The sequence below is a fragment of the Chrysemys picta genome, chromosome 6 (assembly GCF_011386835.1).
Source record: "Chrysemys picta bellii isolate R12L10 chromosome 6, ASM1138683v2, whole genome shotgun sequence".
Lineage (NCBI taxonomy): Eukaryota > Metazoa > Chordata > Testudines > Emydidae > Chrysemys > Chrysemys picta.
The window spans coordinates 104,003,177-104,028,865 of NC_088796.1; the positions used below are offsets into that span (position 1 = coordinate 104,003,177).

Consider the following 25,689-nt stretch of genomic DNA (forward strand, 5'->3'; position numbering starts at 1 on the left):
CTGACTAATTCAACATTTGAACAAGCTCAGTAGTTAACAGTTTTTTCCTCCAAAATATGGTTTTTGGTTCTGGAAAAGTAAGGAATGAAACATTATTAAAACGTTGGTTTTTCTGCTGGACAGCTACTGTACTACAACAAGTCCAGGATGTTGAATTTTATCCAATATTAACTTGTATGGCATTCCCTGTCATTACTGTGCTTGGCAGCTCCATTATTCAGAGGAGTCAGGGTTTTGAAATTTATAAAAGTCCTTTTCTCTATTGTCTTCAACACAAAAAGAAGCAGGGAACATCTACGTTTGGGCCTAGCAGACCTGACAGTGCCTTATTTTGGTCTATGATCATGTGTCTCCTTTGTGTGCTACTAACATGTGTAAAACTGGGTTCAAATCTTGGATGAACTCTGAAGTCAATGGCAAAACTCCCTGTGACTTTAGCTGAAGCAGATGCAGGTACCAAGAAAGAGTGAGATGGTCTTGTTATGCGAGTTTGGGCAAGTTACTTCATCCCTGCCTCAATTTCCCTATCTGTAAAATACAGATATGGTATCCATTACTGTAAAGCACGTTGAGATTATCCAGTGAAAGGCACTGTAAATAAAGTGTTATTACTGTGTAAGTGAGTATTTAGCTAGGTGAACACCGAAGAATTTCTTGAGGCCTTTGTCCCCTGCATATTTTACCACAGGAGGGCATAATATGGCCAACAGGTCAGATTTCAATTGCTGAGCACCCACAATTCCAGCTGAAGACAAATGAGTGAGATTAAAAGCAATTCAGAGCAACAGATGCTATGCCACCAGCCTCCTTCATCATAAAAGATGAAGCAATTGCTAAGTTCAGCTTTGTGGAACATGGATAGTGGAAACTGGGGGATAAGATTGTGATGCTGGCAAGCCAGATGCCAGATCCTGCTCAAGATGCAGGCATTAGCTAAGAACTGACAAACTCATAGCTGGAGACCAGACCAGTTCACCTTTATGCTAGTTTTGCTCAAAATAGGTATTAGCCATTGTCATAAACAGATAATTAAGGGTTAATGCCTCTTTTACCTGTAAAGGGTTAAGAAGTTCACCTAGCCTAGCTGATACCTGACCAGAGGAACCAATGGGGGCATAAGATGGTTCAAAAGGAAGGAGGGAAGTTTCCTTTGTTTAGAGTTTAGTTTCAGTTTAAGTTTTAACCGGAGTGGAAAAGCTCCAAAATTCAGCCTCTTATCAAGTAGTGAGTATTAGTGAAGGAAATAAATAGGTTTATGTTTATTTCTTTGTAACTTGTCTTGGGCATTAGGGAATAATCAAATTGGGTATTTTTTGTGTAACTAAGGTTTTGCCCAGGGGAACATCCTCTGTGTTTTGAATCTGTTGTTTGTGAAATCAGCTTGTATGTTATCTCCCAGAGGGTTTCTTTTACCTTTCTTTTCTTTAATTAAAAGCCTTTATTTTAAAAACCTAATTGATTTTTCCTTGTGTTAAGATCCAAGGGGATTGGATCTCAACTCACCAGGAATTGGTGGGGGAAAGGAGGGCGGATGGTTAAATTCTCCTTGTGTTAAGATCCAAGGGTTTGGATCGGTGTTCACCAGAAAATTGGTCAAGAAATCTCTCAAGGCTACCCAGGGAAAGGAGTTAAAACTTGGGAGTGGTGGCAGCAAAACCAGATCTAAACTGGTAATTCAGTTTAGGGGTTCACATGCAGGTCCCCAGAGTGGGGGTGAAACCTATCACAGCCATATAAGAATGTATTTAGTATTTAGACTCTATGAAATGCTTGCAAGTTGCTGCACGTATTAATCTCACTTGTAATGTCTGTATTTCGTGCTAAGAAAATATGTACATTTTGCTTTATAATTTTCAAAATGTTTGCTCTGAATTTGTGAGCCTAGGCACAGGAATTGTCCCTGCACCCACTCATCCAGGAGGACTATCAAAATTTCAGTGGGCCAAAGAAAAAAAAAGCTTTGTTAATTGCCCCATCCAACCATGGAGAAGTATGTGCAGACGGCCTCGTCCCCTCCCTTTGAATGCTGGAGGAGGGGAAAAAAAAGTAGTTGATGTGAAGATTTTTCATCTCTTTGCTGTCTGAACTCTCACAGGGCCAGAGACACCAATCTGAAGCCAGAGATTGCCAGGGGCTGCTTTCTGGGTCCTCCCTGAAAGACACTTTGAATTGACAGATCACTACAACTCTGTCACTCAGGATTTAGACTGCAACTCATTTGTGCATGTTTGCTTGCTTTAGCCTTTAAATAACTCTTATTCCTCTTTCCTAGTTAATAAACCTTTAGATAATTCATTACAAGATATACTAAAAACAGTGTCTGTAGCCAAAGATCTAGGGTACCAATTAATCTGGGGTAAATTACTGGTGTCTTGGGACTGGAAGCAACCTAAATGTTGTGTGATTTTTGGAATAAGTGACCAATTATCACTTAGTCTAGTTTGCCGGGGTGGCATGATAGACTGGAGAGTCTAAGGGGACTCCATAGTAAGACTGTTAGAGTGATCCAAGAGTTCACATTTGTTACTGGCTTGGTAAAAATCTAACTAGAGAACATATCCCCAGTTCAAGGTGTCGGCCCTGAGGCAGGCACTCACGGTCTTGAGCCTCTCCAGACAGCGTGACAAAGATATACAGGTTTTGCTTCTGGACTATCTAAGAAAAACAGTCAGGATCTCTCGTTGGTAGCAGTATCTGGATAAGGTAAATCAGATTTTGCTACAAACCTGTCATAATTTAAACTGATCTCCCTCCTCCAACTCCCTCTGTGCTGCAACAGGTGTCTACTAAATCTGTTTGAGCGGATTTATTTGCTCTAAACTCACAGGACCACATCCAACCCAATTTACACCAGCTGAGGATCTGGCACAGCACACATCAGTCATTTGGGTAGCTGCAAGGAAACCAAAACATTATACTTTAAATTCTTCACTCCGGTTCTTGCTAAAAATATGTATTCTTCCTAGGGCTGTGTAAAGACGTCCAGACTCACCCCTGCAGCGCCTCCTGCTGGTTGTCCAGGGAATTAGCTCACCAGCCTCTGGAGCGCCCTCTGCAGGCCAGTGATCCGCCTGTCCTCTACCTCAGGCTCCTGTGTCCCTCCCAGGACCCTGGTGCCCCCCACTATCCCCACCTTGCCTCAGCACTAGGCCACTGCCAGTCACCAACTAGCCCCCACTGCCTGGGGCAGACTGCAGTATAGGCCACTCATCACTGGCAAGGGGGGTTTGGACCTGCTGCCTTGGCCTAGCCCTGGGCTGCCCTCTGCAACCCCCAGTACCCCTTGGCCCCCTACTAGGCCGCAGCCTGGGGCTATCCAGGCTGGAGCTCCCCAGCTCCTCAGCCTTTCCCCAGCCCTGCTCCGCTCAGGTCAGGTCAGGTCCGGTCAGGTCCGGTCCCCTGGCTAGCTCCCTGCAGCCAGACCCTTCTCTTTCTCAAGGCAGAGAGAGACTCTACTGACCTGCAGGCTCCTAGCCTCTTATATAGGCCAGCTGAAGCCTGATTGGGGCAGGGCCCCAGCTGCAGCCACTTCCCTCAATCAGCTCAGCCTTCATGCTACCTGGGCTATCTCAGGCCCTTCCAGGCCGGAGCAGGTGTCCACCCTGCTACAGGCTGCCAGCAGGTTCCAGTGTCCTGTGGACTGAACATTAATGATGCTTTCGTAAAGAGATAAATGCACCGGGTCCCCTCATCTGGGGACAATTTACTCTAATAGCATCCAAGTTCCATTAACACATACCTACCAGAGTGAGCTCAAATTTTCAGTCTTATTTATTTTTTCTTCACATATTTCACTTTCCATTTACAACCAGAGTTCCGCTCCATTAGCAATGCTGCAGCCCTCAGAGAGAGGGGAAAGAAAAGTAGTTTTGGTACCTTGCACTTTTCTTGATATTCATTTAGCTCCTCATAAGGACGGTAACTTTAAAGAATTCTAGAAGGCCTTAGTGAGTGTTAAATTAGGCTGGGTTACAACTGCAAAATGATGTGATGCAGCTCTCTGCTGTTATCCGGGGAAAGATTTTTAAATTAAATTTAAAAAAGGGGAGGGGGTTCCTGTGGCAAAGAGATTGGAATACCCCCATTGAATGCTGAGGACTAGATGACACAGCTCAATGGAACTACAGGTACTCACATTCAGAAAGTTCAACTCTTGTGATTAGGATTCATGTTGGTGCTGGTTACCATCTGATAGCTCTTTGGTGAACTATGTTTGAACAAGCTGCTGATTTCAGTCCTGTTCCTAGTGATGTCCACAACATAAAAGCAACCACCACCATGACAGCCTTTTGCAGGGCAGCCAAGGCCTTGGATGAATATGGAGACTGCACTACCCTCCACCTAAAGGTCTATTCAGGTTGTGCTTGATGCACATTAACAGAACAGCATTACGAACTTGCTTTTCACGTACATATTCTTTGGACAGAGGTCTTCAAATCCCCTGGTTATCAATCCTGCCCCTTTCAGAAGTACTAACTAAATGTAATGTTTTCTGTTTCAAATGCCTTTGATTACTCTCAAAGGATTTTATTCTCCTTGCAGATTGTAAAGAATTAAAACATTAATTTGAAAACCGTGTATCATCAACTGTAGAATTCCTAAAAATGTCCCAAATCCAGTGAAAGTAGGAACATCAGGTGAAGACATCTTGATTTATTACCTCAGTGTAAGGGCTGAATCATTTGTCTCCACTGAGAAAAGATACTATCATTTTCTATGCTTTAGATGCAGAAGAAATTAAAGGGCCAGAAAGCAATTTTTACAAAATAAGGCTCTCATCTAGTTTGCTTTTAGTCTGAGTGCCTCCTTCTCCCCATTTCTCAGCTGTAGTAGAGTAAAACTGACAACTCTATATAAATTAAAAAACTGCCCATTACTGAAGAGACTGACCCTAACATCACATACTGGCTCTGACACCATTTAAGTAGTTGAAGTACAGTTTTGCTCTGACAAGTGACAATGTAAAAACAGCACAACTTTTGACTCCACAGTTCTGCTCCTTCTATGAAAACCTGGCTCTACTGGAGTCAATGGCAAAACTCCCATTGATTTCAATGGGGCCAGGATTTCACTCCCTGGGTCCAACAAGTCATATTTGCTTAAACTAGTGACAAAATAAGTATTTATCCCCATTTACTCCTGGATTGCAGTGCTGGCCTTGCAGGACTGAGAGTAAGCAAGATTCTGTGCCTTCTGCAACATCAACAGAATTATCTACCGTCTCCCAAGTACAAAGACAATCATTTACACCTATGCAAACCCAGCAATAGCAATAGAGTTACACTGGTACTGCTATGTAGACTCATAGACTCATAGACTTTAAGGTCAGAAGGGACCAGTATGATCATCTAGTCTGACCTCCCGCATGATGCAGGCCACAAAAGCTGACCCACCCCCTTTCCCTTGACTCAGCTGTTGAAGTCCCCAAATCCTGTGATTTAAGGACTTCATGTCGCAGAGAATCCTCCAGCTAGCAACCCCCGCCCCATGCTGCGGAGGAAGGCGAAAAACCTCCAGGGCCTCTGCCAATCTACCCTGGAGGAAGATTCCTTCCCGACCCCAAATATGGCGATCAGTAGAACCCCGAGCATGCAGGCAAGATTCTCCAGCCAGACCCTCATTGACCATTGATACTATTTACCCGCGATGGCATGCTGTTGATTGATTAACTAAAATCACATTATCTCATCAAACCATTCCCTCCATAAACTTATCAAGCTATATCTTAAAGCCAGAGAGGTCTTTCGACCCCACTGTTTCCCTCGGAAGGCTGTTCCAAAATTTCACCCCTCTGATGGTTAGAAACCTTCGTCTAATTTCAAGCCTAAACTATGTGAACAATTTAGCCCATGGAACCTTGCAGGAAAAGGAGAGAATCCAGCTTGATTTACAGGCCCCAGGTTACATTTGAAGGGCTGACACAATTTTACTCAAACTAAGCACATGTGATATGGAAATTATTGAGATACAACAGACATGGAATCCCACGCGGTCATATCTGCAGCCATTTTGCAGAGTAGAACTGCACTTTAAAGGATCAAGGACCATTGTACTGTAACTATATATTGTGACCAACATGGAATTACTAAGTAATAGTCTATACTAGAAAGCTTACAATGGCACAGCTATACTGATGCAGCTGCACCAATTTAAGATCTCTTACACTGGCTACACTAGAGTGAAGCTGCTCTATGCCAACGGGAGAGAGCTCTAAATAATCCGCTACCAATGAGCGGCAGTAGCTATGTCAGCAGGATAAGCTCCCCGCCAACATAGCGCGGTGCACACTAGTGCTTACGCTGGCATAACTTATGTTGCTTGGGGAGGGGTGTGGAATATTCACACCCCCGAGCAACGCAAATTTCACCGACATAAGTGGTAGTGTAGAAATAGCCTAAGAATACTGAACTGTAATAATTTTTATGAACACTGTATGTGTGTTGGTCAGAGAGGTGATGTTATCGTATATTGGGCTATAAGACTTCCCTGGATGAAACATTGTTCCAGCTTAATAAGGAGCTGTGGGGAAAGCAAACAGGAGAGCAACACAACTGCAAACCTCCCAACAAACATGGGGAACAATTACAAGACAATGGCATACTTCAGCGCTCTAAGCTAAAGTGACACTGCTGTTTTGCCAAGCTAGGAATTAATAGATCAAAGGGGTTATAAACAGTTGAAAATCTCTCAGGACTGAAAGGAAGGGGTCAATTTTAAGGTGACAGGTTGACACAGTATCTCTGCAGAGGAATTTGAAAGAGTTGGATCTTTTCCTAGATTCAGGGAATAGTAAGTTTTGGGGAAAGTAAGGTAGGTGGGGTAGACTGATTATTGTTTCAAGATCTGTTTTCTCTGAAATGCATTTGTTCTAAATAAATACCTTGCTTTGAGAAGGCTGTTTCGTCACTGGTTACCTCAGTCATTGCTTCTGGAGAGGGGAGGAGGGCACTGCAAGTGCTGAAGATAAATCAAGCCTGCTGAAGTAATCACTATTAGTACCAGGGGACTGCAGCCCAAGGCCTGCTCTGAGAGCAAGAGAGAACAAGAGAGAGGTGATGGCTCCAGGCCCAAGTCGTGTACTTAAGATACCTGGTGGGGTGAGAGGAGCAGTTATCCCAATAACTGTAATATAGGTTTTCTATTCTCATTCTTTAAAGCAGAATTTCACATTCTTTCAGTACTATGTTATGTGGTATGTTCTGTACCATCTCAGATTACACTGGGTGTAAAGCATTTTGAGATCCTTTGATGTAGGATGCTGCATAAATATATAAATGAAGATTTTGATTTGAATTTGGGAACTTGAATAAGATTCTGCATTCATTGTAAAAATTTGTTCAAAAAGACCTTTCAAGCTTATGCCTCCAGAGAAAGACCTTTCTTGAGATGACAAGGATCAGTACAAGAAGTTCTGTTGCTACAAGGCCATAATCACAAAGTGTCATAATACATATTTAAATAAGAAAAGTTGATTAATGAATGCATATAACAAACCAAGCCTTGTCATGTACAGCAAAGACCAAGCGAAACATTTATTTCAGATGATAAACTAAATTAAAGTTAAAGTCTCTAACATAAGCCCAATAAAATTGTGTGATTAGGAAATTAATAACAATGCTTGTTAACTGCTTGAAGCAAGCAGGCAACAGACAGAATTAAACTAAGTTTACCACCCTGAGAAAAGAAATTGATTTATTGTGATTTAATGACTTCTTGCTATATTTTTTACATCACATTTATTTAAATATTGTGAACAGTGATGTAAACACCTTTATTTCACATTCTATAGCTTCTCATTTATCTTTAAATTTTATTTTGGTTAATAAAGCTTTATGTATTTAAAAGAGGTCTCAGGTTGGCACTTCATCCTAAGCAACAGGAAATTCAATGAACCTGGGAATGACATGCAATGTACAGGCTTGGGTAAAAAAGGAGCCCTTGTCATGGCAGCTCCTTTAGTTTCCCTGATGATGGGAGGCAATATCCATTAAGGGCTTGTCTATATGGTGAAATTAACCAGAATAGCTTCCTGTATAGACACTTTTATTCTACGAAATAACTTCAAGTTGAGACAAGCCCTTGAGAGAGTGGGAAGCTAGGACCCCAGAAGAGTTCCCTCAGAAGCTCAAAGGAAGAAGGCACGGAAAGCTACATATACAGAGATGATGGTCTCCTAAGAAAGTTGCTGCAGGAGAAAGCAAGTCTGTATTCCCTGACAGACTAACATATATGTACTATTGCCTTGCTTATTTTGCATTATGAATTTTGTTTGAATAAAAAGCCAGAGGAGTAGAGGGTCTTTATGAAGGAACTTCAATCTATTCTGGGTCTCTTAAAAAAATAACTAGATCTCTTCCCAAAAGAGATTTTTATTTTGTACCGAAATAAAGACTCTCCTCCAGTTTATGGGAAGGACTTTGGAGCTGGGTTTGACCATATTTAGTAGGGATAATTAGTCAACCAAAATGACATCAAAATGTGCACTATTTACTGCCTCTGCCCTAATGGTTTCACAGCATCATGTTACAGTTGTATCACATTATCCAGTAAGAAACGTCATAAAACAGTTCCTTTGGGTAGGGATATAAGGTTGGCAGCAGGCCTGTTTCTACTGCATAAAGTAGCAGCCTAGGCATGAGGGAAAAGATTCAGAGATCTCAAAGCAGAGCACAAACAGCAGACTTCATACAACACCCCAGTAAAATAAATAAGCTGCAGTAGACTTATTGTGCAGATAGGGAAACTGAAGAACAAAAGAGGGTAAATGAATTGTCATGGGCCATATCATAAATCAGTTGCACAGCCAGTAATAGATTCTCATTTCCCTGCTCTAAGCATTAGACAAAACTCTCTCTTCATTATCTGCACTTCATTGTGGTATACAGCTTGTGATGTGATGAGATATCTATTGTGTGTGAAGTGTACCATATCAGCAGGATTTAAACCACTGGAATTCTAATATATATATATACAATTTTTAAAACCAGCACTGCACTCTCTCAGAATATTCTGGCTTCAGTAAAGTGCATTTGCAAGCGATGGAATATATTCCCATCTCAGTGTGCTGGGAGTTAGTTACATAAACACCAATTGACAAATTCCTCCACATTAAGAAGAATATCCTGTACCCCTCATCAGTTAAATCAAAACCATAGGGTTCTGTTTCCATTTCTATTTCCGATGAGTATAACAGAGTTTGCTGTGTCAAGACTAAGGACTGAAATGACTGGTGCTCCAAATCACACCTCAAGATTGTGGTGTAGATATACCCTGAGTAAACACTTCAGGATTTGGCCCACACTACAGCATTCAAATACTTCAACAGAACAATTTGACCAGCGAGAATGTGTAGAAATCTCTATCTGCCCACATGTGGAGACAGGCAAATGAAAGCAAGTTCTCTTTTACATTCTTTTTTTTTTCTCAGTGGTTTTCTTAGTCATCCTAAGGCACTGTGCGTTAATTTACTCAAGAGATTTAAATGCTTCATTTATACCTTAAACCACAGAACAGCTTTGATGTCCTAAGAAATTTCACACTTACATAAAATTTTTCATGGGATCTTTTGCTCCCATATCCTTTGAACTTAGCAAAACCTACCTAGTTTTACTAAGTAAAGGTATCTTTTATTACCTACTAAAGATAGCTATCATAATTAGCAAAACTAGATTATTATTAAATTACAAAGGAGAAATGTCCTCTCCCATGATACTAACCATGATCTCTTGCAAGTTGTCCACATCTTCTGATTCCTCTGCAACCTGTGTTCACATATGGAGGAAAGATCAGTAGCTAATTCCTGTTCTGTTGATCTTTAGATGTGTTCTTATTTTAGTTCAAGAATTTCTTTTGTTATGTGACAGGAATTACATCATTATTACCATGGCCTTAAGCCCATATCAATTTCATTTAGTGACTCCTCCTTAACAAAAACCTCTTTGACCTGGTGTATACTAGTGCTACTACAATCAAAATTTCACTTGTCAAAATGTAATTCAAAGTGTTTCTATTAAATCTGAAAGCCTTTGAGATCTTTTAATGTTTATGGAGGGGCAACAGCTCTCCATCTTGTTTATAAACTAAATGGGAATAGCCTTGTAGAAAGTCTATGGTGGATATAATATTTGTTACTAACTATTTGTAATTGGTTATACTGCTGCATACTATATCGACTTCAGGTTCCTTTGTCAGTATTTCAAAGCATTCACCACAGCATTCTAATCAATCTTTGAAACATCTGTTGCTTTAGATTAGGAACAGGAAAATATGACTAAAGTGTGTAGGAAGAGTCCACAAATTTAAAGGGACAGTCTCAAGGCTGATGAAATTAAAATCGGACCTCTTTGCAAAGTCCATGTTTATTTACTGTACACAGAGTTTTGTCATACCAGATGCTTTAATGCCGTTTATAGGGTAACCACACATTAGAAAGTCTCTTTTGCAAATCGTCATAAGCCAGTGCACATAAAGTATGGAGAGAAAAAAATTCAAGAAAGATTTCAATTACAAACTTTCTAGAGAGAGAAATTCTCAGTGACTGTCCTTTCAAGTGCCACCACTCTCATTTGTTTCACTGAGAGGTAAGGTTTTCATATGTAGTTTTTGAAAAAAATAATCCACTATTAAATTAGAATTGGTGCTTTCTGAAAAATGATACATAAAAGGAAAGTGGGCCGCATGGATCCTAAAGACCTGCACAGTGCATCAATACCTACAGAATTAAGTGTTTGGGCTTCTGTATCTTTAAAAGAATTAAGCAAAAACAAAAGAACCCACAGCCATTACCACACAAGCATCTCCATAAACCCTATTAAAAACAAACTATTCCTTTGTAGGTTAACATTTTAAAATAATGTTTGAAGTAAAACATCTAAGAATGCCAAGCAAGTGTTGCATGCTGGATTAATTTAAGTTAGCCTCTGGACACCTCTCTGTTCTCAGTTACCCTTTGATTACAATAGAAGCCATTAAACATTTGGCAAATGTTACCAGAGGCATCTCAAGTGAAATCCTGGCTCAGTGAAGTCAGTGGGAGTTGACATCAAAGGACTCAGGATTTCCCTCTTATATTTAAGTAAGGAAGCACAGAGGAGACAAACTTATGGCAAATGGTGAGCTTTTTTATCATCATTGTAATGCCACTGAAGTCAATGGAGACACAATCCATGTACGCACTGGTACAAATGAAAAAAGAATCTGGCCCCTAAGCCCTTTCTCATCATATGAAGAGTTGTGCCTGACAACCCCGAGAAAAGGTCACAAGAACTGGAATGTCTAGCTTTTAAGTAAATGGGGACTTCTGAGTCATGACAGTGATGCTACAGAAAATGCTTCTAGGATATTTGTCAGAAAAATAGCCCAAGAAATACTGAGCTCCCAGCAAATGTTTCTGAGGCTGAGTGTCTGTAGGTATTATGTAACCAATATGTAAATCATATACAGTTTATCCAAGACCTTGACTAAACAAAGCCTTCCTTCACATAAACCAAAAAAAGAGAATCAAAAAACAAATTGTGCCACCACATCTGGTAATAAATCAGTTTAAAGGGAAAAAAAGATTGTCCCACAATTGCTAATTAAGCTGTAATTTCTCTATCAGTTGATCTCAGGTCTGCATCTGTCTCTTGGGAGATTGCAATAATGGGTGTTATGTAAGTACTGTAATGCTCTTAAATCAACTGGAAGAGGCCAGGCTCTTAAATCAATATAGTTACCTTTATTCCTCCCTTCCCTCCGTTTTATAACTAGCTATAACTAGACTGTGTCAGAAAGGGTCTGATCCCCAGCCCATTGAAGCCAGTGGGAGACTTCTCATTGTGTTCACTGGGCCTTGGATCAGACCCCAAATGCTTTCACACTACATGCTTTTCAGAAAGGGAAATCAACAATTAGTCCATTGTTGCATTAGTGTGATCGAAATGTATTGATTCTCTGGTGGCATTTGCAATGGCTCAATACGAGCAGTCAAACACATGCAGGGAGAGCGTGTGTGCTCAGATTTACAAACCACAATGCAGTCATAGGACACTATGCCAGCATTTAAATCAGGTATTCATTACCTTTCCAACAATTAACTGCTGGAACTGAACCTTTATTCATATTATTCAACACTCTGAAAAAGACCTCTGCAAACAACTAACAGTATTCTGTGGTGAATGAGTTTAAATGGCAAAGAGATCAACAAAGTGCTTTCAATGGTGATAAGGGAGAATTTTATAACTAATATTATTGATACAAGCCCAACAGGGCATTAGGCAATTTGGAGACAACCATGATGACTAGACAAGAACAAATGGATATAAACTGGCCATGAACAAATTCAGGCTGAAAACAAAAAGGTTTCTAACCATCAGAGGAGTGACATTCTGGAACAGCCTCCCACAGGAGTTGTGGGGGAAAACAACTTAATTGGTTTTAACAGAGAGCTGGAGAAGTTTATGAAAGGGGTTGTATGACGGGGTTGCTTGTGATGGTGGGGGGGGCACTGGGCAGCAGCCTTGGGGATAGTCTTAGATTACTAAAATTGATGCTTCAGGGCTTCAGCCAGTCACTAGCAGGGGTCCAGAACAAATGTTTTCCTTTCAAGTATAGTGGCTTATTTTTGGTCTCCTTCCTGTGAAGCATCAGAGATGGCCACAGTTGGAGATGGGACACTGGATGAGGTGGGCCAGTACTCGGAGGTGGCACTGGAGCATTCTTTCACATTCAATAGTTTGGTCTAATTTTGGCTGTGGGGTTTCATGTAAGAGTGCTGGGTCGTGTTGGCAGCCTGCAATGTACAGGAGAGACTGATGAGGATCTGGCTGTCACTTCTAGCCTTATACTGTGAGCTTTCTACCCCAAGGAGCCAACACTCAAAATGCACTGTAATAGAAACAAAAAGCCATGACTGGTTTAAAGAACTTGTGCCTCCTGTCATTGTTCTAGGGATTGCACCCATTTGAGCTCCTCCTTCCTCCCTCCCCCCCACCCCCCCCAAAAAAAGAGTATGAGGTCTTTTACAGACAAGGGATTGATAGAATTAGACATCTCTCTCTTACTGGTGTGTAGGGCACCTTCTGTGCCCAATCCACAGAGGATATGAATCTATTATCCCCTCAATTAGATAATTTTAGCTCAAGCTATAGCAGCTTGCGCCTATTGGGCCTGGAGGTCCTCCATTCAGTGCTTGGTGTGTTGGCCCCGACATTAGCTATAGGGCTGCCAACCCTCCATGATTGTCCTGGAGTCTCCAGCAATTAAAGATTATGCCATGTGATGAAGTCTCTAGGAATTCATCCAACCAAAGTTGGCAAGCAAAGGGCCAGAGCCCAGACTCTCAAGCAGAGACTGTAACATGCAACACACTCAAATCCACTATGGATCAGCACAGAAGGGGACATGTAAAGCACATTCACCAGTGTTCTACACTACACCATGAGAACCAAAGTGACTGAGTGATCAGAGTTCAGCAGCCATCTTGTTCTCTCTGATTTTTGTTTAGGATTTCTATGTCTCTCTTTTATAAACAAGAATATGAAATCACCTACGTTCTGCAAAAGTGAGCCTTCAATTTTGTGATGTTATCTCGACTGTGCAGCTCATGTACTTACAGATAGACTATGACTGGTCCTGCTTTAGTGCAATGAAAGGCAGAGTGAGTAGAGAGAGCCCCTTTCCACCTGGGACATGCTTGCAGGAGACGGTCATTATTTCTGTCTGCAAAGTGCTGGCAAGCACAAAAGCAGAACAGACGACAGGCTCCCACTTGAGTGTGGAGGAGGGAGTGCAAAAGACATTGAGTGCACCTTCCAGCATTCACGAAATATTATATCATACACAGAGAAAGGACTAGAATAAATATTTTCATTCCTCTGCTCAGGTATGAGAGGCAAGTAGAAAGTAATGTTAGAAGAGAGAGTTAGTCTGCTGCAGTTCACTGGGGAATCTCCACTCATATCACTGTTTATTCAGCAAAGAGGATACAGAATAATGAGGTCTCTCTTGGTTTAAAGCAATAAAGCTCCAATTCAAAAATATTGTTTGTTACAAAACAATTTTCAAACCACAACAGATACTTGGGCAAGCCTCAACTGCGTAGGAGGTCTGAATTACCCTGTCATACACGATTACACTGTAAACAACAACAGGGTCCATGTGGCTGTAGAAGAAAGCTAGGCAGTGACATTATATATACAGTACTTGTTCTGTAGATAGAGGACTTGAACCATCCATGAGCAAGAAATTCACTTTTGTTACTTCCTACCACTCCCACCTCCACCTGAGCGGAGATCCATTTCAGCAGCACAAAATTTGCTCTACAGAAATACTGTACAAGATTCAGTGATAAGTCACCTTGGTCTGAGAGGCTTTAGCAATATCCAGAAGGACAGTGGCTCACCTATCAGAGGGCTTGAGCTGATGGCAGATTCAGACAAGGGATTCCTAGGCCAACCATGCAGCACATCGCAAGTTAGTTAGTTACACATTAGCTATACAATCTCTCCATCCAACATAGAAAACAAAGCTTTGCAACATCTTCACCCTCTTGTAGGCTGCCAGCAGTTTTCTACTTTACCATCTGAATACTTGAAGCAGGCAGATATCTGCAACATAGGCATTTGTTCTTAATCTTAATCAAATTTAAAAGGCTGCAATTCAACTCACTTTTAGTAAATGCCTTTTTCTAGGTATATGCTAAAACCACTACTGCATTGTTACTATTGCTGTTCACATAACTTGTTTACTGTTAGGATCCAATTACACCGCTACCTCGATATAACGCGATCTGATATAACACGAATTCGGATATAAAGCGGTAAAGCAGTGCTCTGGGGGGGGCGGGGCTGCGCACTCTGGTGGATCAAAGCAAGTTCAATATAACGCGGTAAGATTTTTTGGCTCCCGAGGACAGCGTTATATCGAGGTAGAGGTGTACTACAATGCTATTCTCATTATCGAGGTCTCCTAGCATATAATCCAACACAGTGGTTTTCAAATGGGGGTCCACAGCCTATGTCTAAGATTTCCAAAGGGATCTGCATCTTTATTTGAAATTTTTTAGGGGTCCACAAATGAAAAAAGGTTGAAAACCAGTAATCTAGTACAAGAAGAAAACAAGGCATATGCAAATATGGTAGCAAATTTCTGCTTCAACATTTTCCTCTTTTTATTTAATATAAATAAACCAAACCACAATCAATTAGTTGAAGCTCTGTCATTGGATTTCCTTTCTGAAATGAGCCTCTGTCATCTTTGAGGAAAATGGGTCAACTGAAGCACAGTGAGTAACAGATTACACACAGTGTCACTTTGTTTTATTTATATCCTTCAGTGGTTTGGTTTTATCTTTAATTATTTATATGGGGACATACAGGAAGTGTAACATACTGTCCAATATGTCCCCATCTCATCAAGCAACATGATTTGTTATTTTCTGTATAAAAGGTTGACTGTCTTTTGGTAACCGAGGGTCCTGTGGCACCTTTAAGACTAAGAGAAGTATTAGGAGCATAAGCTTTCGTGGGTAAGAACCTCACTTCTTCAGATGCAAGTCATCTTGCATCTGAGGAAGTGAGGTTCTTACCCACGAAAGCTTATGCTCTCAATACTTCTGTTAGTCTTAAAGGTCCGACAGGACCCTCTGTTGCTTTTTACAGATTCAGACTAACACGGCTACCCCTCTGATACTTGTCTTTTGGTACAATATTATCAATGAATTGCATCAATCTCTTTTGTTGCTAAAAATAAGCAATTCCTCTGTTTACTTAAAGAATTTAGCCACCATTAAAATCTTACAAAATTTAAACCAACTGGGTTCCACAGAAATGACTCTAAAAACCTATAATTGAATGGGGAATAATGCCCTTTCCATCGTTTTTTTAGATTCATTCCATAGAAAGGACCTCATACTTAGTTAAATTCTGTAGGATTTTTCAATAAGGTCAAGAATTATTTTTAAATACTCATGTTATTATACCAGAACTTGTTTCACTAAGACAGCTGCTAGACTTTTCAGGGAAAAGGAAAAAAGCAAATGGTGTGTTGCGTAGCCATTTCCATAAACCTCTTTCTCCATGCCCCCCACATTAGACACCTGCCTCCTGTTGTGATGCTACACAAAACCAAGTGCATGAACAGAACCAGATTTTTACTCTGCCACCTTACCGCAACATCGTCAAACCCTTAATTATTTTCTCTCTCCTAACTGCTGTTGATGCTTTGTTAAATTTTTCCCTTTTGAAAGGCTGACAATGTATCTGCATCTGAAAGAGAGCCGCATAAAGCAAAGGAGAAAGAGAATGGTGTTTTTCTGCATTGCAAGAATCATCTGCTTTAGTCCAAGTATAAAGCAATAATTCTGACTAGAAAAGGGATCTAACATAAAGAGAGACTTGCTGGAAGAAATATATGGGTAAACCATGAAGATAAGTTAACATTTCCCTCATTGGGCCCTTCCTTAGGTAGTGAAGGAAAATCCCCAGAACACAGGTGGATTTCCTTTAAAAAAAAAATTTGTTACAGTGGTGCAATATGCTTTGGGAAGCTACTGTGTTATGTGCTCAAACCCATGAGTTTGATTGATAGCACTCTCAGCCCAATGAGACATCACTACTTCAGTGTCACCAATCTTTAGTCAGACAAGCAGGGGAGGGCAGGAAAGTGGGTGAATTATTTTCCAGCGCTTTTGGGAAACCTAGAGGAAGTATTTCAGAGTGATCTTGCAGCACAGCAGTGACTAAAGCACTGCAGTGAATTTAAGGTCAGTGCTAGGATCTCTCAGGAGCTGATCATCTACTCCTCTCACGTTTTGCTTCTTGAACTGCCAAAGTTTAGACATAAAAGGCATTTATTTTAACCAACCATTTAAAAAAAAAGGGGGGGGGATTTTAGCAGTTTGAAAATTTCCTAGGGTGATAGATGCCCCCCAAAAGGTTTTGCAGCTACTGACCAGGGCCGGCTCCAGGCACCAGCTTCTCAAGCAGGTGCTTGGGGCGGCCGCTTGGGAGAGGGGCGGCAGGTCCAGGTATTCGGCGGCAATTCGGCGGACGGTCCCTCACTCCGGCTTGGAGTGAAGGACCTCCCACCGAATTGCCGCCGCAGATCGCGATCGTGATCACGGCCACGGCTTTTTTTTTTTTTTTTTTTGGTTTTGGCTGCTTGGGGCGGCCCAAACCCTGGAGCCGGCCCTGCTACTGACTGGGATAAAATAGGGTGTTGTAATTTGCTTAATAAACCTCGGGGGTGGGGGGGGAGCGGGGAGACCACAAACCACCTTTCTTCGGGGAGAAGTTTCTGGATCTGTAGAACTTCCCACCCCTCTGAAATGGAGTCACTGTTTATTCAAACATACTCTTCAGCAACTTCAACCAGGAAAATGGCTGGGAAGTTTTTGTTGTTGCAAGCAAGGCAAGTGTTACATAGGGTTACCATATGTCCGGTTTTTCCCGGACATGTCCGGCTTTTCGGCACTCAAACCCCCGTCTGGGGGGAACTGCCAAAAAGCCGAACATGTCCAGGAAAATGCCGGCCAGGCACTTCCCCTCCCGCGGCGGCTCTGCTCCTCCCCTGACTCTTCGCCTCTGTTTAAGCGCCGAGCTGCCCGAGCACTATGGGCTTCAGGCAGCCCCCTTGCCTCCGGACCCCAGCCGCCGGCCAGGCACTTCCCCTCCCAGGCTCCGGCAGCGCAGGGTCCGGAGGCATGGGGGCTGCCCGAAGCCAGTAGCACTCGGGCAGCCCGGCTCTTAAACAGAGCCGAAGAGTCAGGGGAGGAGCAGAGCCTCCGGCCGCGGCGGCTCTGCTCCTCCCCGACTCTTCGGCTCTGTTTAAGAGCCGAGCGCTACGGGCTTTGGGCAGCCCCCATGCCTCCGGACCCTGCGCCACCGGAGCCCGGGAGGGGAAGTGCCCGGCCGGGGGCGCAGGGTCCGGAGGCATGGGGGCTGCCCGAAGCCAGTAGCACTCGGGCAGCCCGGCTCTTAAACAGACCCGAAGAGTCAGGGGAGGAGCAGAGCCTCCGGCCGCAGCGGGTCTGCTCCTCCCCTGACTCTTCGGCTCTGTTTAAGAGCCGAGCTGCCCGAGCGCTACCGGCTTCGGGCAGCCCCCATGCCTCCGGACCCTGCGCTGCCGGAGCCCGGGAGGGGAAGTGCCCGGCTGGGGGCGCAGGGTCCGGAGGCAAGGGGGCTGCCCGAAGCCCAAGCGCTACTGGCTTCACGGTTTGCCGGGCAGCCTCCAGACCCTGCGCCCCCGGCTGGGCGCTTCCCCTCCCGGGCTCCAGCTGCGCTGGGGAAGCGCCGGCCGGGGGCGCAGGGTCTGGGGGCTGCCCGGCAAACCGTGAAGCCAGTAGCGCTCGGGCAGCCCTTTCCACGTGGCTGGGAGTGGGAGGGAGAAGGGGGCGGAGTTAGGGTGGGGTTGGGCAGGGAAGGGGCGGGGAAGGGGCGGGGCCCCCATGGAGGGTCCTCTTTTTTTATTTATTAAGTATGGTAACCCTATGTTACAGGACACAAGGAAGCTTCTGATTGACATGATCTTCTGGGGCAGATAGCTCCAGGTGCTGTGCTGGGCTCCCACTCTGCCCTCCTCCCATTGGCCACCCCACAGCAAAGCAGTTGCAGTCATGGAGGGGACTCCAAATAATACAGATTGTAGTGGTTTTAACTCCTGTTTGTTTGCATTTCAGCACTGATATCTGCTGGGAAGTATGCTGCAGAAAGCTGCTGCTCCACCCCAACTGGCAGACCCTGAATTCAAGCACAATTCAAACCTTGCAGTGTGGACTGCTTATATTTGGAAAAGCTACTCTAGAGGAGTAAAACAAGAGTGCTTTCATGCTACATCTTCTCTTTGCCAGCATTTTCCCCAGTCCACCACCAAGTCAACTTCCTTCAGACGCCCCTGCTTCCTATGTCCCCATCCCACGTTTGCCTCCATGTAGCCCCCCTGTAGTTGAAACACCTGCCAGCAACTTTAATAGGTCCTCAGGAATCATGGGATCAAGACAAACTCAGCTCCACAGCAGCTCCTGCACACACTTTAAGAAGTCTTAAGGGAGGCAAGTTTAGGAGTGAAAGTAGGAAAGAATGCACTGAACCCAGGGGACCAGAGGGAGCTTGGAATAGGGAGAAACGATTCAGGGAAGCTGGCTTTGGAAATGGAGAGCCAAAAGGGTTGCAGGATGTTTCAGGGACAAGGGAAGCGTGGGGGCTTCAGTGGCTCAGCAAGGCAGTCTGAGGTGATGGTATGGGAGATCATTAGAGAACTTAGTTAGAATCCCCTTAGGGCTGCAGTAGTCACCAAGGCCAGGATAATTGGAAGTCCCAGTACCTGTTTTGATCCTGGAGGGAATGAAGCTCCATTCTGATGCTCCTAACTCACCAGTGGACATTCCCAAATATGCCTTTCCCTGTCTCCATATTGGTACTGTCCAGTACACCCAAGGGTGCAAGTAGGGTGGTACCCGCCAGTATGCAGTACCAGCAAGAGATTTTTAGTGGGTACTGGGTATTGGAAAGACTTGGGCTAGCCCCCCAACCCCTCCAGAGCAGAATGCTTCTAGGGAGGACATTCATTCTTTATAGGGCTTTAACAGCACAATACATATGCAAACAAACTTAAACAAAGCCTTTTTAAAGTTAAGTTTGTTTGCATATGTATTGTGCTGTTACATTGGTCAGGGGAGGAATGGGGGGCAGAAAGTGTTTAAACAGTGTTTTTTATTCTGTTTCTCCCCATTGGTCTGAATTATCCATGATATCGATACTGCATCACATCAAGTCCAAATCATTAGAGGAATGCCTCTGCTTCCACTGACCTAAGATGTTTGGATTCTGATGTCAGCCCAGTTCTGCAGCCTGATGGGAATCAGGTGTTGTCCCCAGTGTACCTAGAATTTTTCTTTGCAGCCAAACTAGTCTAACATGCATTTTGTTAACTGGAAGCAGCAAAAACCAAGAAAACAAATGCCTCATTGTCCAGTTTTATGGGTTAGAGAACTATAAGTAAAGATTATAATCCCGACACTGACGGCCTTAAACCAGCTGCCTCAGGAATCTGCCAAGAACTTTGCTGAAAATACGATGAGAGACATAACGGACTTATCACACATTTGCCCACCTTTATTCGAATGACACTCCTTCTGATCTGACAGCTCAGGCATTGTCAGTTTCACCCAGAACAAATTACAAACTTGGAACCTAATCCTGTAAACCCTTAATCATTTGATCAATCCCATTGAAAACAATGGGACTATTTGCATGACTATGGACCACTTTTGTGGGCTGGTAAGAGTTTCAGGAGTCTGTTCCTATAAAGGAAGTTGTACCCAAACATTGCATTTCAATGGGGGATTCAATACCGTAAAGCAGTTTAGGATAAAGTCATACATATGCTGAAATGACTCCTCAGCCAACTCCTATATAAGCAGACTGAATACTACATATTTGGGGGGGGGGGGGGAGGGAAGTGAATAGTTAAGCATGTTGAAGTTTGTATATAGAAAGGGGGGTGCTAGAGGGGATGGGGAGAGCATGGGGCTGAGACAGGGCGGGGAAGAGTCACATGGAGGATCATGTGGGGAAGTCAGAGCCCCTTCCCTTGTGTCCCTCCTATGAGTGCAGCACCAGCAAGAAATGATTTCTACTTGCACCACTGTGTATTCCTTGCAAAGAACCCCCATCAGACATTTCCAGTACAGGCTATTTGTGTGATAATAGCTGTCCAAACAAAAACAAAAAAAAGCCTTTGAGTTTTTTCCCCCCAAAATATGGTTAATACCTAAAACTGGTCCAAAAAAGTGTTCCCCTCACCCACACCCCTGGAATTTTAAGTTTACTGAAAAACTGAAATGAAAATTTTGGCCAAAGACCAACACTTGAGAATCAGAAAAGCTGCAGTAGCACCCTGCCTCTCTTGCCAGATATTTCACGTGGTACACCATGTTCTCCCCTCTTGCCAAGCTGCCATGGTGTATTATGGGAGATGTAGCTCAGCTGAGGAGTCCTACCCTTAAAGGGGAATTGGGGTAGGAGATACACAAACTACAACTTCCATGAGGCACCACAGGGGCATTTTCCAATCACAATTTTTTTTGGGGGGGATGCAAAAAATGGTTTTCAACTGAATATTGAAAAAAAAATGATTTCCATGTGTTTAATAAAGTCAAAATTTTTCTGTAGAAAGCCGACACTTTTCATTGAAATATTAATTTGTCAAAAACCCAATTTTCTGATGAAAATCAGTTTTGATAAAACATTTTCCAACAGCCCTATTAGCACCTCCCATCTCCCACCCGTGAAACTTATTTCAAAGGGACCTTACATGCATCATCTCAAACTGGTGTGAAAAAGAAATTGTTTGGAGCCCACGGGCCTCATACCGAATTTTAAGTGGAAGTTACCTTTTTTGAGAAATTGGATTTATGACATAGTTCAAGTCTCTTCCTGACCTATGGAGATACGATTACTAGATTTTTTCTTGATGGAATGGCTATTTTTTTTATTAGTATAGTTTTCACAACTCCCTGCCCTTCACAGGATCTGGATTACACTTTTTGTTCTGGTGGCTTTTCAGACTCCAGACATTTAACCATCTTTTCCTTTTTAGAAGCAGTTTATCTTCACTTCCTTCCATTCTTCAAAGCTCTGAATTTCAAAAAACACATTCTCTGAATGCAGTTTCAAGTAGCTTGCAGCTTCCTCCAGAGCTAGTTAAAACCCTGCCAAAAATCTATTTATTTGAATGTCTAACAAGCAAAGTGACTTGAATTAAGCATAAAACGGAATTCCCAACCTAGGGTTGCCAACCCTCCCTGGTTGGCCAGGAGTCTCCTGGAATTGGGCTTGATCTCCCAGAGGCTACTGAAGCCAGTCCGGGAGATTTTAGGCTGCTAAAAGTCCAGTGGCGCAGCAGGGCTAAGGCAGGCTCCCTACCTGCCCTGGTTCCACGCCGCTCCCGGAAGCCACCAGCATGTCCGGCAGCAGCTCCTAGGCAGAAGCGTGGCCAGGGAGTCTCTGCACATGCTCCAAGTGCTGACACAGCAGCCCCCTTTGGCCAGGAACAGGGAACCATGGCCAATGGGAGCTGCGGGGGCAGAACTGCCTAGCTACCCGCTGCCGGACATGCCTTTTCCGGGAGCCACAGGAGGCAAGTGCCACCTGGCCAGAGCCTGCACCCTGAACCCTCTCCTACACCCCAGCCCCCTGCTCCAGCCCTGAGCCCCCTCCCACACCTAAACTCCCAGAGCCTGCACCCCCCATTGTGAACCCAACCCCCTGCCCCAGGCTCAGTCTGGAGCCCCCTCCCACACTTGAAACCCCTCATCGCCACCCCCCAGCCCAGAGCCTGTACCCCCTCTTGCATCCCAACCCCTTGCCCCAGCCCAGTGAATGTGAGTGAGGATGGGGGAGAGCGAGCAATGGAGGGAGGAAGTGGGGGCAAGGCAAGGGTGTTTGGGTTTGTGAGATTACATAATTGGCAACCCTATCCCAACCCCGTCACAAAATGTTCATGTCTGTTCCTTTGGGCCCATACCTGCCCTTATTTAGCACCATGCAACTCAATCTCTCTTCTGTGCAGGCTTCAGTACTCGGCTTATTTGCAAAACTATTGTCACACTAAGTCAAACCATGGTGTGCTTTAGTAGGTTACTGAGGCACATCAAGAAACCAAAAACTTTCAGATATTCAAAAAGCTTACCAAAAAGAGTGGTAAACAGAAACTTTAACAGGGCCTGGAATTTGGCACTAATTCTTTTAGTAAAATACATTTCTGCTATATAAAAAGAAGTTTAATCAATTTCTTTTCATTTCAGCAGAGAATTAGAAATCAAGAACGCCTGAAGATTAGTCCTGGCTCTCATTCCCTTTACAGCTTGACCAAGTAGTTTAACTTCTCCATCTCAGGTTTCTCCATCTGTAAAACAGGAATGAACTCACCTCCCTCACAGGGGCATTTGAAGTAATTATTATGGGCCAAAGTTTGAAATTTAGATGCCTCAAGTTAAATCACCAAAATCAAAATTAAGGCATATAAGTGTAAATGGGTGAGTTTGTGTTGAGCACTTGCAGCCTCATTAAGTCAATAAGAGCTGCAGTTGCTTAGCATTCTGGAAGTTACAATTCATATTTTTAAACTTAATATGTGTGGGCTATGTACCCACATTTGAGCATTTTGGACATAATGTTTAAAGTGTTTTGAACATGGCCATTTCTACAGAAATGTTAAATGTTATAAATATTTCAATAGCTCTACTGTAGGTCAAAAATATTGTGGGACTCATTTTCTACATAAATCTGGTATATTGTCCTTTCAGAACACTATTATCTAGACATGATTTCTTTAATATCTTTATGCAACCCTTTGTGTAGGCTTGGTAGTGAGAAGGCAACTTATAAAACCTCCCAGCCAATCAAATGGTGTTAAAGCATCATTAGTTTTCATATTTGACAAATCCTCCCTCTCTCATTAGAAAGAAGAGAAAACAACTGTTGGCGTTGTCTGGATGGGACAATCAAATTTGTTTCTTTAACATTGTCACTTTAAAAAAAAAAACCCACACACTGTAGTCTGATTTTTACCACTTTCTCAAAACGTTTTGCAGGACTGTCTACTGAACGAGTTCAGGTGCTTATGATAGGAATTAGGGCTGTGGATCAATCACATTTAACTCATACAATTAACTCAAAAAGCCATGATTAAAAATTAATCATGATTCATTGCAGTTTTAATAGCACTGCTAAACAATACCAATTGAAATGTATTAAATATTTTTCTGTTTTTCTACATTTTAAAATATACTGATTTCTATTACAACACAGAATACAAAGTGTACAGTACTCACTTTATATTTTTTATTACAAATTTGCACTGTAAAAATGAGAATAGTATTTTTCAGTTCATCTAATACAAGTACTGTAGTGCAATGTCTTTATCATGAAAGTGCAATTTACAAATGAAGTTTTGTTACATAACTGCACTCAAAAAACAAAACAATGCAAATCTTTAGAGCCTACAAGTCCACTCAGTCCTAATTCTTGTTCAGCCAATTGCTAACTCAAACAAGTTTGTTTACATTTACTGGAGATAACGCTGCCCACTTCTTATTTACAATGTCACCAGAAAGTCAGAACAGGTGTTTGCATGGGACTTGTAGGACATTGCAAGGTATTTACATGCCAAACATGCTAAACATTCGCATGCCCCTTCATGCTTCGGCCACCATTCCAGAGGACATGCTTCCATGCTGATGGGGCTCATTAATGCATTTTTTTAAGTTAAATTTGTGACTGAACTCCTTGGCGGAGAATTGTATGTCTGTGGTTCTGTTTTACCCACATTCTGCCATATGTTTCATGTTATAGTAGTCTCAGATGATGACTCAGTACATGTTGTTCATTTTAAGAACACTTTCACTGCAGATTTGACAAAACGCAAAGGTATGAATGTGAGATTTCTAAAGATAGGTACAGTACTTGACCCAAGGTTTAAGAATCTGACATGCCTTCCAAAATCTGAGAGGGATGAGGTGTGGAGCATGCTTTCAGAAGTCTTAAACAAGCAACACTGTGATGCAGAAACTACAGAACCCAAACAAGAAAATCAATCAGACTCAGATGATGAAAATGAACATGAGTCATTCTGCACTGCTTTGGAGTTTTATCAAGCAGAACCTGTTATTAGCATGGACGCATGTCCTCTGGAATGATGGTTGAAGCATGAAGGGATATCTGAATGTTTAGCACATCTAGCATGTAAATATCTTGCGACGCCGGCTACAACAGTGTCATGTGAACACCTGTATTCTCTTTCAGGAGACATTGTGAACAAGTGGACAGCATTATCTCCTACAAATGTAAACAAACTTGTTTGTCTGAGCAATTGGCTAAACAAGAAGTAGGACTGAGTGGACTTGTAGACACTAAAGTTTTGCATTGTTTTGGTTTGAATGCAGTTATGTAAATAAATAAATAAATAAATAAATCTACATTTGTAAGTTGCACTTTTTGATAAAGAAATTGCACTACAGTACCTGTATTAGGTGAACTGCAAAATACTATTTTTTACAGTGCAAATTTGTAATAAATATAAAGTGAGCACTGTGCACTTTGTATTGTGTTGTAATTGAAATCAATATTTTTGAAAATGTAGAAAACATCCAAAAATATTTAAATAAATAGTATTCTATTATTGTTTAACAGCATGATTGTTTTAATTTAATTGCATGATTAATTGCAATTATTTTTAATCACTTGACAGCCCTAAGGAACCAAACCTGGGGAAACTGTTTGTACTAACATTCCTTTTTGAATGGAAAGTTCTCATTTAAGATCTCTAAACAGGGAAAATCAAAGTCAAAATTGCTATATCCCTGCACAAAGCCAGAGTGAGTGAGCCTTTCACAGGAGATTACCATGACAATACTGAATCCTCTCTATGGGCACGGAGTACCACTTGACCTGTAGTTGCAGCTTTATGTTACTCTTCACATAGCCATGGGGTTTTGTTCAGTATATCTATGCCATTGCAGATCTACTGCCACACCACCATCCTACCCATGTGCTATAGCTTCACTGCAGGTGTTCAGGGTTCCTAGTGCAGCCTTCCAGAGGCCTCTCTGTTCTGCACAGCAGAACCACCATGACATCTTTCACACTCAGAATCCAATCCTACTCAATTAAAGTAAATAGGTCACCGACTTCAGTGGGGCAGGCTCAGGGC

General features: G+C 42.6%; 1 protein-coding gene across 7 annotated transcripts in view; it reads right to left on the reverse strand.

Moving 5' to 3' along the window:
• The window catches only part of SH3GL2 (SH3 domain containing GRB2 like 2, endophilin A1), a 180,427-nt gene that overhangs the window by 89,824 nt on the left and 64,914 nt on the right, over positions 1–25,689 (reverse strand). The window contains exon 1 of one of the 7 annotated variants that reach the window (XM_065549478.1): positions 9,717–9,738. The exons of 5 other annotated variants lie outside the window; for them this stretch is intronic. In XM_065549478.1, coding sequence (XP_065405550.1) covers positions 9,717–9,719 — 3 coding nt within the window. In that variant the 5' untranslated portion in view covers positions 9,720–9,738. Of the gene's footprint in view, positions 1–2,992; positions 3,017–9,716; positions 9,739–25,689 lie in introns of those variants that run through there. One more of the 7 variants, XM_065549479.1, reaches the window with a different exon arrangement.